The sequence below is a fragment of the Sapajus apella genome, unplaced genomic scaffold (genome assembly GCF_009761245.1).
Source record: "Sapajus apella isolate SASKATOON/1434 unplaced genomic scaffold, GSC_monkey_1.0 scaffold231, whole genome shotgun sequence".
Lineage (NCBI taxonomy): Eukaryota > Metazoa > Chordata > Mammalia > Primates > Cebidae > Sapajus > Sapajus apella.
Genome location: NW_022437171.1, coordinates 402795 through 421336, shown reverse-complemented (window position 1 = coordinate 421336; position 18542 = coordinate 402795). Strand labels below are relative to the sequence as shown.

The 18542-nt window shown below is 50.4% G+C and overlaps 1 protein-coding gene and 1 pseudogene across 4 annotated transcripts in view; one reads left to right on the top strand and one right to left on the bottom strand.

Annotated features, from left to right (window-relative positions):
- Nucleotides 1-709: 709 nt before the first annotated feature.
- On the bottom strand, nucleotides 710-6039 carry LOC116544814 (annotated as a pseudogene).
- Nucleotides 5938-18542, top strand: part of DGCR2 (DiGeorge syndrome critical region gene 2) — a 64553-nt gene continuing 51948 nt past the window's right edge. For all 4 annotated transcript variants that reach the window (XR_004266033.1, XM_032271392.1, XM_032271393.1 and 1 more), the window contains exon 1: nucleotides 5938-6335. Coding sequence is in view for 3 of the 4 variants with exons in the window: in XM_032271392.1 (XP_032127283.1) it covers nucleotides 6257-6335 (79 nt within the window). In the remaining variant the exon portion in view is untranslated. The remainder of the gene's footprint in view (nucleotides 6336-18542) is intronic.

Below are 18542 nucleotides of genomic sequence, written 5' to 3'. Positions count from 1 at the left end.
TCACCTAATGCTGGCAGGGGTGTCATCCCTGGGGACAGGCTGGGACGAGGACAACAGAATATGATCAAGACCACACCAGATGGTGGGACATGCCCAGGCTGGAGTGTGGCTGGGCCATCCAGCAGAGCCCCCAACTTCTTCTGGGTTGGGGAATGACAATAGAGTGGGGTGACCCTGGCACTGCTGAAAGCTGGGTGCTGGCTAGACACGGGGGGGTCTGTGGTGGACAGAGCACAATGAACGAGTTGCCAACAGGGTAGGGAGCTCAAGAGTGGCTGAGAGGCTGGCCACCTGCCCTCTGCAGTCTCCTTCAGCCCCCACTGGCAGCCTTGTGGGGCTGGAGAGGGCAGGTCTCCCCCTCAGTCCCAACTGTAGACAGAGCCTGCGCTCCTCTGCAGGGGTGCCTTGGCATGCTTCTTGGTCCTGTCCTCTCCCTGCCCTCTCCCCACCTCAGCACCGCACTCAGGGGCATCCTTCCTGAAGGAGCAGCTTCCTCACTCACCTCTCAGCTCTGGCCCCTGCACCTCCAGGTCTCTCCCAGCCCCAGCCCTAGCCTCAGCCCGGGCCTGAGGGCATGGTCTAGACTGGGCATGCTGGGATGTGTTTTCCCAAGTGAATGAGGAATCATAGCATAATCTGAGTGGGAAACCAGCGGAGGGGAGCCCAGGACTAGTCAGTTGAGACAAAGACATTCACTTTAGCATCTGCGTTAATATAGTGATTTATTGCTTCTTTAGCCATTTTGGTTACAAAGTTCAAGGGGAAAGAGAAGAAAATGACGAAAACAGTGGCTCAGCTGGGACTGTCTTCCTTCTCTGGCTCAGGCCTTGACTCCTTCAGAGCTTGAGCCTGAAGCCCTGTGTTCTGTCTCACGTGCCACAGACACACTAGGCTGTAAAAGGCTCACTAGGTGCGCATCTCCGGAGGCTGCTGGTGGGGGGTGCCCTTCTCAGGCATCCACAGGCTCGGTTCCCTAGGAACTCTCCCCCTCCTTGTTGATGGCCACAGAGGGCACTCCTTGTGCCTTGGGCTGCACCCAGCATTGGCTGAGGATGCCATGGATGTGGAGCTGCTGGCTGACATCGGGCTGCAGCAGGCAGTAGATGAGGTCCTTGCACTCACAGGTCAGGTTTTTGGAGTGCAGGAAGTCCACATGGTGCTCCTTCTGGATACACAGCATGTACCTGATGTCAAAGTCATCATAGGGCATGACGCCACAGACCATGATGTGGAGGATCACGCCCAGGATCCAGATGTTGTACACCTTGGGCTGGTAGGGGATGCCCTGCAGCACCTCAGGGGTCACGTACTTTGCCGACCCGCAGAAGGTCTTGCTTCATGTCTGTTGGCCACTCTCGTCCCACAGCCAGTGCATGGAGAACCTGAAGTTGGACAGCTTGGTGTTCAAGTCCTTGTCAAGGAAAAGGTTCTCACACTTGAGGTTCTGGTTGGACAGCTTGATGTTCAAGTCCTTGTCGAGGACAAGGTTCTGTCAAGTTGGACAGCTTGATGTTCAAGACCTTGTCGAGGAAAAGGTTCTCACACTTGAGCTGCATGGTGTCCAGCCCATGGCAGTACTTGATGGCCGAGGAGAGCTGCTGGAGTATCTTGCGTGCCATGTCCTTGGGCAGAGCTCCCTGGCACTCAATGAACTCTAGGAGGTTGCCCTGGACTGCGAGCTCCATGACGATGTAGATCTTGCCATATGATGTCTCGAATACCTTGTAGGTCTTGAGTATGGAGCTGTGGTTTAGCATGGCCGGAATCTCCATTTCCCGGGGAAGGAATTTCTCCAAGATGTCTTTTGGGGCCTTTCTTGCAGTTGATGATCTTGACTACCACCTAGAAGTTCAGGTGCTCAGAGTAAACGAATTTAACTTTTGTGTACGAGCCCTCTCCCACAAGTATCCCCATGGTATAGCCTCGTTGCTTGAGGACAGCAGCGTTGTGCGTGGTGTCGGGAGCACCTAGTGCCTCTGAGGCTGCCCTCTACATCCCTGTGGGACCTGGGCCAGTGGTGTACTCACTTACACCTGGACAGAGAGTCCTTTGGGCTGGCCAGCCCTGCTGTCCCTGCCTCCTTGAGGCCAGGACTCTGGGTTGGGACATTCAGTGCTTTCTCCCAGGTGACTTCAGTGGGTGAAGTCACAAAGGTAGAGTGCCCTGGGGAAATGAGGCTCTGGCCTGAGGCCCTTGGACTTGGAACCCTGGAAGGCTGGCCAGTGGGCTGGAGGAGACAGGACAAGCAGAGAGTGGCCTTGCACCTGGCTGGGACCTGAGGTAGGAGGGGGCTGTAGGGGACATATGGGTCTGCCAGTGCTTCCAACCTCAGAGCCAGGACTGCCTGTGTGGAGTTGAGGCCAATTCTTGCAAACCAGGGCATCTGAGGAAGGGTTTAATTAGGGGATGATTTGGGAGGTTGAGGTGGGCGGATCACCTGAGGTCAGGAGTTTGAAACCAGCCTGGCCAAAATGGTAAAACCCCATCTCCACTAAAAGTACAAAAACTAGCCAGGCGTGGCGGTGGGCACTTGTAATCCCAGCTGCTCAGGAGGCTGAGGTAGGAGAACTGCTTGAACCCAGGAGGCAAAGAAATAAGCTGAGATCGCACCACTGCACTCTAGCCTGAGTGACAGAGTGAGACTCCATCTCAGAAAAAAAGCGGGGGGGCAATTAACAAAGGTGGGAGCAGAGTGCAGGGAACCCTGAAGGTAGCACAGGCACCCCAAGGTAGTAGCAAACCCCTGGCCTGCATGGAAAATGGTGGGAAGGTCCCTGGAACCCAGAAAGAGTAATATAGACAGGACCACCTTGAGAGAGGTAGTGCCCTTTGGTGGAGAGAGCTAACCTTATTGACCACACAGGGGTCGGGGGACGTCCCATCCCTGACCTGTTTTTCTTCCCTTCAGCCCTTGACGCTGCCCACACAGGCAGCCCTCAGGGTTGCAGAGCAGGCCCAAGAAGGGTGGTATGTCAAGAGAGTAGAGAGCCTCCTGGCACTGGAGTTTTAGAAGCCTGGGTCCTGCTCTCTCCTCGTACTTCCCTTGCCTCACCTGAAACTTTGGTGGCTTCTTACAGCAGCTCTGTGGGAGGACAGCAGCAAGAATCCTGCTCTTGGCTGTGAGTTCCCTCCTGGGGACCTGCCCAGCCTATGACCCTGGCTAGGCTCCAGGGCAGATCTGCAGCTGGGCACCAAAGATGGCACCTGGATGCCACCCTGAGTGCCAGTGGCTGTTCTGAGGACAGTACAAGCAGCAGGGGCAGCACTGGACAGTGGTCATTGTTTCTGCTCGCAGTGGAGCCCCTCTGCTGTGACAGGCTCTGTGTCTAGTACCTGTTCCGGGCCACGCTCTGGGGGAGTAGGAGTCACACGACTATCCTAGCCTTGGATTTGACTTTGGCCTCATTCACTTAGAGTGAGCACCCCTTCCTCACAGGAGCCAAGTGGAACCCTGGGCCCCTCAGGAGTGAGTTGGTAGGGTGGGCTGGATGTTGCTCAGGCTGGGTTGGGTCCCCACCTGCCATGGCCTTTCCCCCTTTTCTTTGCTCCTTCCCCTTCTTCCCCAATCCTGACCACCCCCTGCTAGGCCTTTGTGTGTTCTTGATGCTCCTTCTTCCAGACAGCATCCTCCTCCTTCCTGCTGGGGACACCCCAACTGCTGTCTCCTTGAAACCAAAAATAAAATTCTAAGCCCCCAGCCATCTGAATGGCCCCCTCTTCTCTGCCAAGGGCATTCCAAAATTAACCTGAAAAACTAGTTCAGGCCGTGATAGGAAGTGGGAGTCAGACCTCATTATCCCTCCTCCCTAGGGGTTCACGCATAGCTAAGCAGTGGTAACATCGACACAGAGACCTGAAGACTGACAACAGACTATGGTGGTAAGATACCAGCATGACAGCAGGCCTGGAAAGAAACAAATATTTTACTGTAAAACAGATTTCTTTCATATATTTTGAAGTGGCTCTGCAAAGCTGTTTCTTGTAGAGAAAATCTACATTTTGTAGAGAATCCCCTTCCCTTTCAAGGCTCCTGAGAGAATTAACTAAAGTATAGCACTTTTTATTTATTTTTCCTTTTTTTTAAATTTGAGACAGAGCCTTGCTCTGTTGCCCAGGCTAGAGTGCAGTGGCGTGATCTTGGCTCACTGCAACTTCCGCCTCCCGGGTTCAGGTGATTCTCCTGCCTCAGCCTCCTGAGTACCTGGGATTACAGGCATGCATCACCATTCCCAGCTAATTTTTTAATTTAAATCTGTTTTACAGTAAAATATTTGTTTCTTTCCAGGTCTCCTGTCATGCTGGTATCTTACTACCACAGTCTGTTTTCAGTCTTCAGGTCTCTGTGTCAATGTTACCATGGCTTAGCTATGACTGAAACCCTAAGCGAGGAGGGATAAGGAGGCCTCTCTGACTCCCACTTCCTATCACGGCCTGAGCTAGTTTTTCAGGTTAAATTTGGAATGCCCTTGGCAGAGAGGAGGGGTCCATTCAGATGGCTGGTGGGCTTAGAATTTTTAGTAGAGACCTGGTTTCACCATGTTGGCCAGGCTGATCTTGAACTCCTGACCTCCCAAAGTGCTGGGATTACAGGCATGAGTCACTGTACCCAGGAGTCTGGCACTTTTGTTTTTAAGTTCTGGGGTACATGTGCAGAACGTGCAGGTTTGTTCCATAGATATACACATGCTGTGGTGGTCTGCTGCATCTATCCCCCCTTCATCTACATTAGGTATTTCTCCTAATGCTATCCCTACCCTAACCCCCCACCCCGTGGACAGGCTGCAGTGTGTGATGTTCCCCTCCCTGTGTCCATGTGTTCTTTAACAGCCTGTTCTCTCTGAAACATGTTCTCTCTGATACCTGGAGGCTTCATCTGCCTAACAAGCTTGGTCTCCATAACCACCTTAATCCAGACAGTCCCTTCTGTTGATTCCAGGTTTTTAGATAAATTCTTTGAACCAACTGCCAATCAGAAAATCTTTGAATCCACATGACCTGCAAGCCCCCCTCCACCCCCCACTTTTAAGTTGTCCTGCCTTTTTCGACTGAATCAATGTATACCTTACATGTGCTAACTGATGTCTTGTGCCTCCTTGAAATGTATAAAACCAAGCTGTAGCCCTACCCCCTTGGGCACTTGTCTACTGGGGCTGTGTCCCAGGCTATTGGTTACATATTAGCTCAAAAGAAATGTCTTAAAATATTTTACAGAGTTGGACTCTTTTAGCTGACACTGTGCTCCAAGGTTCACCCTGTTGGTGATGACAGGTGAGAGGCGGCACTTGGAGCACTTGTCGCAGGGGGGCTGAGCCTCCTCTCTGCCCAACTTTCTTTTCTGCATATGCGGCCTTCCCCTCGCCATTATGTAGGCAGGTCCTCCAGGGAGCAGGCTTCCCTGCGGTCTCCAGGACTTGGCCTTCGCGGTTAGCTCTCTTTGCGTGACACTCCTTTAGGCCATTCCTGTTCCTTACGGGGTGACCCTCTTCTCCACCCTCAGAACCGGTAGGTCCTCCCTCCTCCACAGCGGTTCGGCCTTTAAAAGACCCTTTAGGGTGCACCTTTGGGCTGCTCACACCTGGGCTTGCAGGGTGAAGACCCTTGGAGTCCTACCTAACCAGGTTCCCGCTTCGTCCTCTCCACTCCCCACCCATGCGACCCCACCCCCATGCCCTGTACTTTTCACTGTCCGTCCTTGTGGTCCTGAGCCCGCCGTCCTGGCCCAGCGTCCAGGGAGGGACCCTACTCCCTTCGAAGGCCCAGCCGCTCCAGCCCCTGCCCCGGCCCCGGCGCCGGCCCCGGCCCCTGCCCCGGCCCTGTCTCTCCGCTTAGCCAACGGCACGCCTCACTCCGTATAGCCCCGCCCTCCCCTCCGTGCCCGCCCCTCGGTCCCCGCCCTCCGCCGTCGCGACCGTCGGCCTCGCCCCCTTCGGGCTCTGTGGCTCCGGCTCCGCCCCCCGCCTTGACGCTCATTGGTCCTTGCCGGCGTCGCGGGCGGGAGGCGGAGCGGCGCGGCGCAGAGCCCAGCAGGACAGCCGCCATCTTGCGTGGAGAAGGTGTCGGAGCCTGAGGCTGCAGCCGAGAGTGCCCGCTAGCCCGCGGTCCAGCCGAACCTCCTTCCCGCCGCCTCTCCGCGCCTCCCCCCGGTCCAGCCCCGCCTGACCCTCCGCCTAGCACGGTCCCCCGACCTTCAGTCCGGCCCGGTCCGGCCTCCCAGCGGGGTCAAGCAGCCGCCCTGGGGACGATGAACGGAGGATAAATGGTGCCCAAGGCAGACAGCGGCGCCTTCCTGCTGCTCTTCCTGCTCGTGCTCACTGTCACCGAGCCGCTGCGGCCAGGTGCGCCGCGCGATGGGGGCGGTGTGGGGGCGGGGCGGCGAAAGGGTCCGGGGTCGCTCCGGGACCTCCTTTCACCCGCGGCGCCCTCCTATAGGGGCCGCGCCTGGGACAGGGGCGGGCGGGGCCTGGCTCACGGGCCGCCTGGCACCCGCTTCGGGCGTCTGCTGGAGCTTACCTGGGCTCGCGGCGCCTCGGACTTCGTGCAGCGCTGCTGTCCAGGATGTTGCCTCCGGGCCCTTCCCGGGAGCTGCGGCGGCCGCCAGGAGCTGCGCCTGGGGTGCGCCCTCCCGCCAGCCCAGCGTCTGAGTCGGGCTGGGGACAGCGGCTCTCGGGGGCACCTGGTTTCACAGACGTCCTCCCAGCAGTGGCCTAGTGCCAGCCTCTCAGTCCTGGAAACTCCTCGGCTGGACAGCGGTGGCTGTGGCTGACTGTCATTCAGTGAGGCGTTGCACTGAAGTCCTCGGCTCACACCCGGTCCAGAGGAGGCACCAGGAGTCCGCCTAGCGTCGTATGGCCTGCGCGAGCGTCCTGGGAGCAGAGACACCGTCACTGTGCCCGGCCCTTGTCACTGTGCCCGGCCCTTAGGGTGCTGCGCGTATGTGATGAATGAGTCCATGCTTTGGAACTCCCCTCGGAGCTAGTGTGTTGTTAAGTCTGTGGTGAGGAATCAGAACCGTGGCAACCAGGAGACCCTTTTCTACCTGCGTCAGTGTACCTTTCCTTCCCTTGAACTGCACCAAAAAATCAAACTCCTTAATGCAGGGCCAATGTATCCATCAGGCAGAGGAATCCTGGTATCAGTGGCCCAGGGTACTTTTAGTGGCCTGCAAATATTACTTTATTTGTTTTTTAAATCAGAAAAAAAATGAACTTTTAGGTCAAAGAAAATGTATCCATGTGTATATTTATATTAATACAGTCATCTTCATACTAATACAGTGAAAAAGCATGATCCTCAGTATTTCTTAATGGAGGAAAGGTCCCATGGAGGCAGAAGTGCCGAGGCCATCTTCTGTGAGCATTATCAAGCCTGGGTGTGGGAGCCCGGGGTGTGTGGCCCTGTCCTGTGCCCTAGCCAGGTTCCCAGCCCAGATACACCACACCTCTTGGCTCTGCACTTGTGTCATCTGTATGGAATGTCTGCCTCCTCCCTAGTGTCTACCTGGTGGCCAAGGCCCTGACCCACTCAACCTGGACAGATTCAGTGATGCTTCTCTGGGCTTCCCAAGTAGACCTGGTTGTTCACTGCTTTTGGCTGCTCTCTTGACAGCGGGACGACTGGTTGTGGGGTGGGCTTGGTAAGAACAGAAGTCAGGAAAAGGGGTGCCTGTGGAGGAGGGTATCATATAGACTCTTGGAGGTCAGAGCCAATGGGTTTGTGGGTTCTTGTGATTAACTTCTTTAGAAAACTTGTATGTACCTGTAGAGAGGTAGAAGGTCATCGTTTTCTGATTCCTGAGTCCCAGTTGTGCAGATGAGGTCACTGGGCCAGAGGTGAGGCCCTATTATGCCTGGCTTCTTTGGGGTGACTCTGGTTCCAGGCCCAGCATCTCCTGCGTGGGTGGTGGAGGTGACTGACGTCCCCAACTCCTTTTTCCTTGCCAGTCTGTTCACATATTCTGCCAATTGGCCAGCAGCAACTGAGAAAGTATCTGTGAGTGCTTGCTGCCTGCCCGTCACTAGGGAATCCAAGTGAAGAGAACAAGCACCTCTCTTTAGGAGTGCCTGATGTGGAAACAGAGGCCACGTGTAAGTCACTTGTCACGCTCCTGTGTGTTGAATACCCCTGAGTTTGGGGACCCAGAGGTGGGTGGAGGTGGTCATCTGTTTGTACCCGTGAAGCAGGGAGGGCGTCCCAGGAGACCTCACACTGAGGTTTGAGTAGGGCATGGGTGGGTGGCTCTGGTAGAGGGAGCAAAATTATTCTTTCGATTCCATGACTCTCCAGATGAGAACATTGCAGATAACCCCTGGAGGCACGTTGAGTTGCCCTGCAGAACCCGGGGAACTGCAGCTGGCTCCCTAGCTTTGGCAGGGGAGTGAGGGCAGGTCTCTGGGCTGGATGTGTTCCTTCTGTGCCCACATGTGCCTCTTCATGCATTCACCCTGTGTCCTTCCTGAGAGTGCCTCAGGGATCTGCCTGGCTGGTGATTGTGAGAGGCTGGGGCTACTCTGGTCTTAGTCTGCATTCTTTCTGTGGGAATCCCGGCCTTAAAAGCATACTTGGGTTTGAGGAAGGCACCAGTCAGAGCTCACTTATCAGGAGGTTGTCTTCTGACTCTTGCCTGGTGGGGTCCCTGAAGATGAAGCCAAGCCACTTGGGTCTCCTATCTGGTTCAGGGCAGGGTGGAAGGCCTTTCATGTAGTTGCAGGGCAGTGAGTGCTTCCTGTATGTGACCTTTCATCTGTGTTGTTTTTTTTGTTTGTTTTTGTTTTGAGATGGAGTCTTGCTCTATTGCCCAGGCTGGAGTGCAGTGGCATGTTCTCAGCCCACTGCATCCTCCACCTCCTTGGTTCAAGCAATTCTGCCTCAGCCTCCTGAGTATCTGGGATTACAGGCACAAGCAACCACGCACAACCAATTTTTCTAGTTTTAGTAGAGACAGGGTTTCACTATGTTGGCCAGGATGGTCTCAAACTCCTGACCTCAGGTGGTCCACCCATCTTGGCCTCCCAAAGTGCTAGAATTACAGGCCTGAAGCACCATGCCCGGCCCAATTTTTTGTTTTCTTTCTTTTTTCCATCATGTGAGGATACCAATTTTTTTTTTTAAGGCACATTTGAACTTGATTGATTGAAGGTGTGTTATGTGCCAGGCACTGTTCTAAGTGCTAACATGTATTAACTCTCAGGAGGTCCCTGCTAGATGCTATTTTAGCCTCATTTAAAGATGCAGAAGCTAAAATCCAGAGCGCTCATAAAGCTAAGTGGCTGAGATGAGATTTCATTATGAGAGTCTGGGCTTCCCTCAGTCATGCACCATGGCTAGGGCCCTGTGCACTCCAACTGTGTGTCTCCAGCCCAGCCATAGGAGTACCTCACATTATGCTCTGAACAGTTTCCTTAACCCTAGGTGGAGTGACAGACTGCCTCTGTGTCCTGATGTGTCCCGGGCTCCTCTAGGTGAGGGTACAGAATCTTTTTCCCTGTGGATACTCCAGTCTGAGAAACAGAACCACCTACCCCACAAATCCCTTCTGTGGTTGGCCATATGACCACTGATGTGTGTTATAATCACTGGATATGTGATGAGGAAGAAGGGTTGGAGACTACTGCTGAGGTAACAGCAAGATGGTGGGGGATTTGGGGACCACTGATTGTGATATTGTCTCATTGAACCTTTCTCCATCTGTGTAGAGAAGACAGCATCGATTACTGATTCTAAAACTGTTTTTCTTTCTATCTTTAATTGTGAAACAAAATCATAACATGAGCCGCAGCACTATCCATGTTGAACCCACAATATGTAGCTGAGAAAAAATTGCCTTCTGAGTGCTGGTTCTCCCTGGTCCTTTCCTGGTGGTTGTTGGTCCTGTACAGGGCTTGTGCTCAGCCAGACCCCTTGGTGAGGTATAGGACAACAAGGTCTATACCTCTTGCTTCTATTGCTGATACAGCTATCTGAGACAGGCAAGTCTAAGGTCACACAGCTGGTGTGCACCAGAATGTGGGTTCAGACCCAGGTGGACCTGGCTGCTTAGGGTTCTTTTTCTTTTGCCTTCAGAAACGAGGCAGCTGTGCTGAGCTAATAAAATCTCAGGGAGCTGAGAAGTAAACATAGAACTTTGCCTCTGGAGTCCAGAGTTTTTGTTTGTTTGTTTTTTGAGACAGTTTCTCTCTGTCACTCAGGCTGGAGTGCAGTGATGGGATCTCAGCTCACTGTAATCTCCGCCTCCTGGGTTCAGGTAATTCTGTGTCAGCCTCCAGAGTAACTTTGATTACAGGTGCACACCACCACACCCAGCTAATTTTGTATTTTTAGTAGAGATGGGGTTTCACCATGTTGGCCACGTAGGCTGGTCTTGAATTCCCGGGCTCAAGTGATCCACCTGCTTCGACCTCCCAAAGTTACAGGATTGCAGGTGTGAACCACCACACCCGGGCTAGAGTCCAGAGTTTTCTTTCATGTGAAGTAGCACAGGGGTTTGGTGAATAGGGAGAGAGTGCATATTTTCATCACAAGACAAAGTGACTGAAGCTCAGAAGGAGCTGGAGAGATGAGCTTGCACCTGGCCTTGGCAAAACCTCCTGAGTTGGGAGTTCTTTCCTCTGTAACCTGGTACTGTGACACTTTGTAGAGTTTGTCCACTGGTAGATTTGGCTTTTGGGTTAACAGGTCCATCTTTTTTTTAGTTGGAAAGTGGTGTAATATACTTCTTACCTTCACTAACTAATGAATTTAACTTTTTTTTTTTTTTTGACAAAAAGAAACCTTTTATTTGGAAATAATTTCAAACTCAGAAAAGTTGTAAGAATAAAATGAGTGCAAAGGGCACCTGCATATCCTTTGCTGAGGCTTCCCTACTGTTGGTATTTTATCTTACTTATCTTATCCCCCCATCCTCTATGTGTATGTGCATATCTGTGTACTCACACACGGTGCTTTCCTCTGAACCATTTGAGAGTAAGTTGCATGCGCCATGGCCCTTTATCCTTGTAAATATTAGCCATTTCGGAGAGCAGAGGCTGCTTCCTCTTAGCCCCACCCCATTGTTCTCATTAATACCTGCTGTGTGCCAAGCCCTGTGTCACATGGGAACGTCTCGAGGTGCAGGAAGCCCTATTGTGAAAGCCCAGGTTGGCCCAGGTGGAGGCAAGCTGGCATCACTGCATGACAGGGTTATTATTTCAGTTGGTGGTTCCTGTCTGAGGAATGAAGACTGCTGCCATGGAACGTTTGTGCTGTGTTAGGCTGCGCTTTTCCTGGTCTGCTTCCCAACCTAGTTTGTGGGCACTTTTCCCACCCTTTCCTTCCCAGGCACTCCCCAGAGTACTGAGTGATTATATCCTCTTAGCAGTGGTGGCTGGTGATTTGGTTGTGTAAGTGTCTTCTTAGCAGTGACAGCAGGTAATCTTGTTATGCACAGATCCTCTTAGCAGTAATGGCAAATGATTTATCTGAGTATGTCCTCTTAGCAGCGAGGGCAGGTGATCTAGCTGTGCATGTGTCCTCTTAGCCATGGTGGGAGGTGATCTTGTGCAAGCGTCTTCTTAGCAGTGATGGGAGGTGATCTTATTTTGCATGTTTCGTCTTAGCAGTAGTGGCAGGTGATCTGGTCGTACGCATGTCCTCTCAGCAGTGATGACAGGTGACCTATTAGTGCATGCATCCTCTCAACTGTGATGGCAGGGGATCTAGTTGTTGACTCTCCCCTGCTGGACCTGAGCCTTTACAGGCAGGGAATTCCTCTGCCTCTCTTGGTTCTTGGCATAAGGAGGGACCCGATTGACATTTAGTAGTTTCTTGACTCTAAGTAGAGTGCATCAGTGACAACATTAAGGACCCAGTAGAAAGCTCAGGACTGATTAGATGTCTTTTCCTTGGTGTGCTGCTAGATTGTTCCCTTATCAGATGTGCTTTTATGTTTGGGTGCTAAGGGTTTGGTGACCGTCCTGTCTTTCCCTGCCAGTCTGCAAGTGGGCTCAGTAATCCTGAGAGACCAGTTTTGGGCCAACAGTTCACTGAGCAGAGTGACACATGGGCCCAGGTATGGTTATTATGTGATAGCTGTGCAACAATTGTATTTTTGTTTCTGGCATGCTTTACCAGTTGTCCTGGGAGGTTTTGTGAAAGCCTATCCATCTCATCCTGCCATTCTAAGCTGTGTGTCCTGTCAGTGTGGATATGGGGGGCTTGGCCGGACAAGTCCAGGTTGGAGGATGAATGGCCTGGGGGGCCTGTGGACCCAAGTGTCCTGGACCTTCTGGGCATCCACCTGGGAGGTGGGGAAGCTCAGGTCTGGTTTTGCCTCAACTGAGCTGTCTGTAAAAGGAGGAGCTGGGATTAGATCAAGCCTTCTTATCCGGGTCCATGGTAGGCAGTTGGGTGTGATGGCCCTAGAGCATGAGCCCTAGAGTCACACTGCCTAGGCTCAATCTGCTCTACTGCTTGCTCTGTGACTTCTGCCTCAGTTTCCTCATTTGGAACACGGACATCATAATAGAACTTCATGGAGATGTTGTGAGGATTAAAATGGGTAAGTTTAAAAGTCTAAAAAGTTCTGATATATCAGGCAAACTGCTAGTGTTAATCACAGATAGACTTTAGGAACCCTGAACTGAAATGTGAGGTTGTGTGCGCACAGGGCATATTGCTCGGGAGAGGGCTCCCTTGGGAGGCAACAGAGTGCAGTGGCTCTGAGGAGTGTCTGCTGCACAGAGAGTGCTCTTCGCTGTTCTCATGGGATCAGAGGGACTGCGTATGACTTGCCGAGAGCCCCCGAAACAGCCATGGTGCTTTGGACAAGGCTGGGATTGTTATACACGTTTTGCTCTTTGTCACATTCATGCTGTGTCACCTGGGCCTGGTCATGCACAGAGTGGGCACTCAGAAATCAGTTATTGAACAAATGCACAAATGCCTATTTATATTTTGATATAAAGAGCAACAGCTACTTTAGCCAGCAGGCCTTGCAGCTGCCTCTGGTGGGGGTGGCGAGGAGGATGAGAGCCTGTGGCTTTCCTGCAAAAACGCCTTGGGAGGATAGAATGCGGGGGTAGGGGACATGGCTGTGGAGCCAGCTGGCCTGGGCCCACCCTGGTGGGAGCTTGTTCCTGTGATGGGAGCTAGGCTGAGAGGTGAGAGCAAGTGTGGCTTCTCATTAAAAATTAATCCTCACTGAATCTCTCCAGCTGCACAGTCTGGAGTGGAGGGTTGAGGGGCTCCCAGAGGGAGGGACCCCAGCAAGCTGGTACAGAGGGAGCACCGGCTCTCTGATGGACTTGCTGGCACCTGGGTTTGAGAAGTAGACCTCCCTGTGTGAGGATGTGGCCAGACCTTCCCTGGGTTGTTTGCACAGTGCAGGTCTTGTTTTTGGTCAAAAGCTGGCTGAGTGCATGGGCTGCACACACCTGCCTCTTGGCCTTCTCTCCCTCTTCTGCCTGGGGTAGCCATTGCTTCAGTCAGTCTGAGCTGGTCTTGTTCTTAGTGTCCTTGTCCCCCCACTGCAGGTTCCTCCCAGTAGGCTGACTTCTGGCTGATCTCTGGCAAAATGGGAGACAGCTATCAGTTTGGTTAGCTTGTCGTCTTTGGTTAGTCTGTCATCCTTCAGCTATTGGCTGCCTCCTGTTGGACAGGACAGGAATGAGGACATCCTCCGGTAGGTATGCTGAACTAAAGGATTCCCCAGTAGACCCTGCCCTCTTCCTTGCCTGGGAAATCTCATTTTCTGGGAAACCTCCTTAGCATAGCTATGGAGAGGATTGTTTGTGGCTGGTCAGGACACTGGATGAGGGGCAGGAGTCACAGCAGAGGGACCCAGAAGGTCAGCCTAGGGATGATCAGCAGGAGACTGGCCACAGGACCTGGCCAGATGCTCCACTGAAACTGGGTCTGCTGATGCAGATGGTCTCGCGGTTGCCACTGGCTGCTTAGGACCTCCAAGTAAATTGGTTTACCTATAAAGCTCTGTCTATGGTCTTAGTATAAGAGGACCTGGAAGACCTAGAGGCTTGGGGGCCATGACAGGCCTTTCCTGCAGCTCTTGAAGGTTTCTGGGGCACTCCTGGCAGTGGGAGCAGCTCTTAGGATTTCCCCATTCACCCTATTTGTGAAGGATGCCTGTGTAGACCAGCATCGTAAGCCATGGGGCATGGAGAGAGCCCAAGGCCGTGGAAGATCTTGTCTGGACAATCTAGAAAAAAATAAAGTTGATTTTTTTTCACATTTGCTGATGTTCATCCATAGAATATTTTACATAAATTGAATTATATTTTTTAATTAATTATTTAAATTTAACTTGTTTTCAGATCTTTGTAGATCAGTACATATATAACTTCATTCTTTGTTTTCTTGGTAGCAAAAGATAGAGAGGAGAGGTGGGTGTGGGTTGGGGCAAGATTGTCTAACTCTTTTTTTTTTTTTTTTTTTTTTTTTTTGATATGGAGTCTTGCTGTTGTCACCCAGGTCAGAGTGCAGTGGCATGAGCTCAGCTCACTGCAACCTCTACCTCCTGGGTTCAAGTGATTCTCCTGCCTCAACGTCCCAAGTATCTGGGATTACAGGCGTGTGCCACTACGCCCAACTAATATTTGTGTTTTTAGTAGAGACGGGATTTTACCGTGTTGGCCAGGCTGATCTCAAACTCCTGACCTCAGGTGATCTACCTGCCCCAGTCTCCCAAAGTGCTGGGATTACAGGCATGAGCCACTGCACCTGGCCTAACTCATTCTTTTTTAGAAATTTTTTTACTTTAGAAACATTTCAAACCTATGTAACAGTTGCAAGAATAGTACTGTGAACTCTTGTATGCTGTTCAGGTAATTTGCCAAGTAACACAACCGAGCACACATTTGCACGTGCACTTGCTTTCTCTGTGTTTATTTGTATATATCCTAGTGTGTATGCACACACACCATTTTTTGCAGAAGTATTTAAAACTAAGCTGCAGACATCATGACCCTTCATTTCTAAATCTCATATTTCTTAAGATTAAGGCCGTCTTCCTATAACCACAGTAGTACAGTTAGCAAGTTTAGGAAGTTTAACATGGATATTTTAATATTTTATTTAATTTTATAATTTTTTGAGTTAGAGTCTCTCCCAGGCTGGAATGCACTGGCACAATCTCAGGTCACTGCAACCTCCGCCTCCTGGGTTCAAATGATTCTCCTACTTCAGCCTCCCAAATAGCTGGGATTGCAGGCATGCACCACCATGCCCGGCTAATTTTTGTATTTTTATGACAGACAGGGTTTCACTTTGTTGGCCAGGCTGGACTTGAACACTTGACCTCAGGTGATCTGCCCGCCATGGCCTCCCAAAGTGCTGTGCTGGGATTACAGGCATGAGCCACCACACCCGGCCAACATGGATATTTTTAAAAGAGTAAGGCCAGTGGTTATAAAATACGTTCCTCACATGAGGTTTATCGGATTGTTTCCTTGTCTTAAGATTCAGTCAGCTCACTTTTGGGAGGAACAGTACTGCAATACATTAAGTCCTCAGTTTATCCCATCAAGAGGCACCTGCCATCAGCTTGTCCCAGGAATGGCGATGTTCACTTTGACGATTTGGTCAAGTGGTGTCTGTGGGGTTTCTCTGCTGTAAAGGTGCTTTTTCCCCTTTGTGATAAGCCAAGGACTCTGGGAGGTAGGTAGCTTTGTCCAGTGGTTTTAAGCTTCCATCGATAATTCTTGCCTGAATCAGTTACCATTATGATTGTTGCTAAATGGTGATTTTTGTCTTATTCTTTCTACTTTTATTGGTATTCTATAAAACAGAGCCTTCTCTTACAAAATTCCTTTTTTTTTTTAACTATCTGTATGGACTGTATGGACTCAGGGAGTCTTCCTTTTATTCAGTGTATTATAACTGGTTACTGTTACTGTTCGTGTTGAGGCTTATATTGTAATTGACTTGGCAAGTGGAAACCCCTTCACCTGGCCCCTTCAGGATGGAAGCATGTAGCCTTCTGACATGTTCCCATGAATCTAAACATTCCTTATTAGCAAGCTCATCTTGTACCTTAATTGCCCCAGCCTGGAATAGGGCATTTTTCAATAGAGCACTGGTTCCTTTTGGTGGGAGATAGTATTTAGAAAACAGGATTTTGGTGGTAGGTGTGTTTATTGCTAGCTACTAGGGAATACTGCAACTCCATCTTTTCAGTCTAGCCAAGAGGTGCGTACATGCGTGCATGTGTCTGTCTCTGTGTGTGCATGTGTGTGTGCGCATGTGTTTGTGCTCGTGTAAGTTCATACTGGTTTTTTTTGTTTGTTTTTTAAAGATGGGGTTTCACCATGTTGGTCAGGCTGGTCTTGAACTCCCGACCTCAGGTGATCCGCCCGCACCTTTTCACTGGGTTGAGCATTGCTAGTGTTCACAGTTCTGGCTGCACCAGCATCTTGTGTGGACACTGATGCTGTGATATCTCCTTGGGCTTGGGTGACCAATTCAGGCCAGCTGGTGACTACCCTCTGTGATCTCACCACATAGTGATTGCAACCAAACCTACCTGTGCATTTCTAGAAGCTTGGGAGGCTTATTAGATTATTACCTTCGTTTGTGTGGACGGATGTTGTGGATTTTGAACCTTGTGGATGTAGTCTTAAGAAACATTCATGAAAGTAAAAGATGAGGAAAAGGTATTTTAAAAGGGAAAAAAAAATTCAGATAACTGAATATAAAACTGATATTACTGAGGCCGGGCGCGGTGGCTCACGCCTGTAATCCCAGCACTTTGGGAGGCCGAGGCGGGTGGATCACGAGGTCAAGAGATCGAGACCATCCTGGTCAACATAGTGAAACCCCGTCTCTACTAAAAATACAAAAAATCAGCTGGGCATGGTGGCGCGTGCCTGTAATCCCAGCTACTCAGGAGGCTGAGGCAGGAGAATTGCCTGAACCCAGGAGGCGGAGGTTGCGGTGAGCCGAGATCGCGCCATTGCACTCCAGCCTGGGCAACAAGAGCGAAACTCCGTCTCAAAAGCTGGGATTACAGGAAAAAAAAAACTGATATTACTTAACAGAAAAAAATAGATCTAAAATGCTTAAAACCCGCAAAAAAGCTAAGGAAATTCTGCTTAGTGCTGTTGCATATTTCTGCTTTGTAATTGCAGCATGAGATGTGATGCCTTTTTATAGGAAGTAGGTATTCATATTAACCTCATCTTACAGATGAAGAAACAGAGCTTGGGAGAATAAGTTATTTAGCCAAGGTCACATAGCTTTTAAAGTCATGGAGTGGGCATTTGAAACCTGGGCAGCATAGAGCTCATGCCGTGATATTGCACAGCTTCAGGAGAAGTCTTTAGCTCTTTTTCTGTCTAATCCTTCTTGTCTTTTTCCTCTACCTTTTCTTTATTTTATTAAATACATGCGCAAACGTGCAGGTTTGTTACATAGGTATATATGTGCCATGGTTGCTGCACCTGTCAACCCGTCATCTAGGTTTTAAGCCCTGGATGTATTAGGTATGTGTCCCAATGCGCTTCTCCTGCCTTTTCAATATGAACCTTCCCACCCTACTTTTCTTGTCTTCTTCGCATAGCCTCAACTGGCCTCAGGTACCGCAGCCCTGACTTCTTAGTGCCCACCCCTGCTCTGTCCTCACAGATGTCCTCAGCTGACACTTAATTTCCACAACCTGTTCCTGCAGTCCCTGCCTTGGTTCTTAGCTGATGCTGTCATCATTGTCACCCCCACCTCATCCCCATTTCTGAGTGTCAGGCACCCTGATCAGCACTTGGCATGTAATAGCTCCATTAATTCTAGTTGTAACCCCACTTTTTCGTATGTTAAATCTTGTGCTCGATTTAGTTTTTGAAATAAGTGTATGAAATGAAGCTTTCAGACTGCAAATGTTTCCTTTGAATGTTCTTTAAAGAGCCCATATGATAGGACAGTGTGCTTTTGTGAGTGTAACTCCCTGTGATGATCACACTGAAGTTTGGACCCACTCCGTTAGACAAGGGAGGAACTGGGCAAAGCTACCTGCCCATTGGTGGGCTGTAGGGTCAGTCTCCTTTTAGATGGCTCAGATTTCTAGCCTTGCTTCTTGCAGGAGTTCTTTTGTTCAGTTTTAACTTAGGACTTTAAAATCCTTCCATATTTTATGTGTGCTTTTGAGGTGGCCCCACTGCTACCCCATTTTTTAAAGAATAAACATAAAATATACGATCATAAGCACTCTATTCAGTGTTCAGTTCATTGAGTGTTCAGTTCAGTAGTGCTAGAGTATTTACCTTGTTATATAGATCTTTAGAATGTTTTCGTCTTGCAAAACTGAAACTCAGTACCCATTGGGTAACTACCCCTTCCCTTTTATCTCCCTCTCCAGCCAGGAAGCCACCATCCTACTTCCTGTTTCTAAGAGTTTGACTACTTTAGATACTCCATATAAGTAGAATCATGCAGTATTTGTCTTATGTTTGACTTACTTCACCTCAAGATTCATCCATGTTGTGGCATATGTCCGAACTTTTTATTTATTTATTTATTTTGACATGGAGTCTCGCTCCATTGCCCGAGCTGGACTGCAGTGGCAC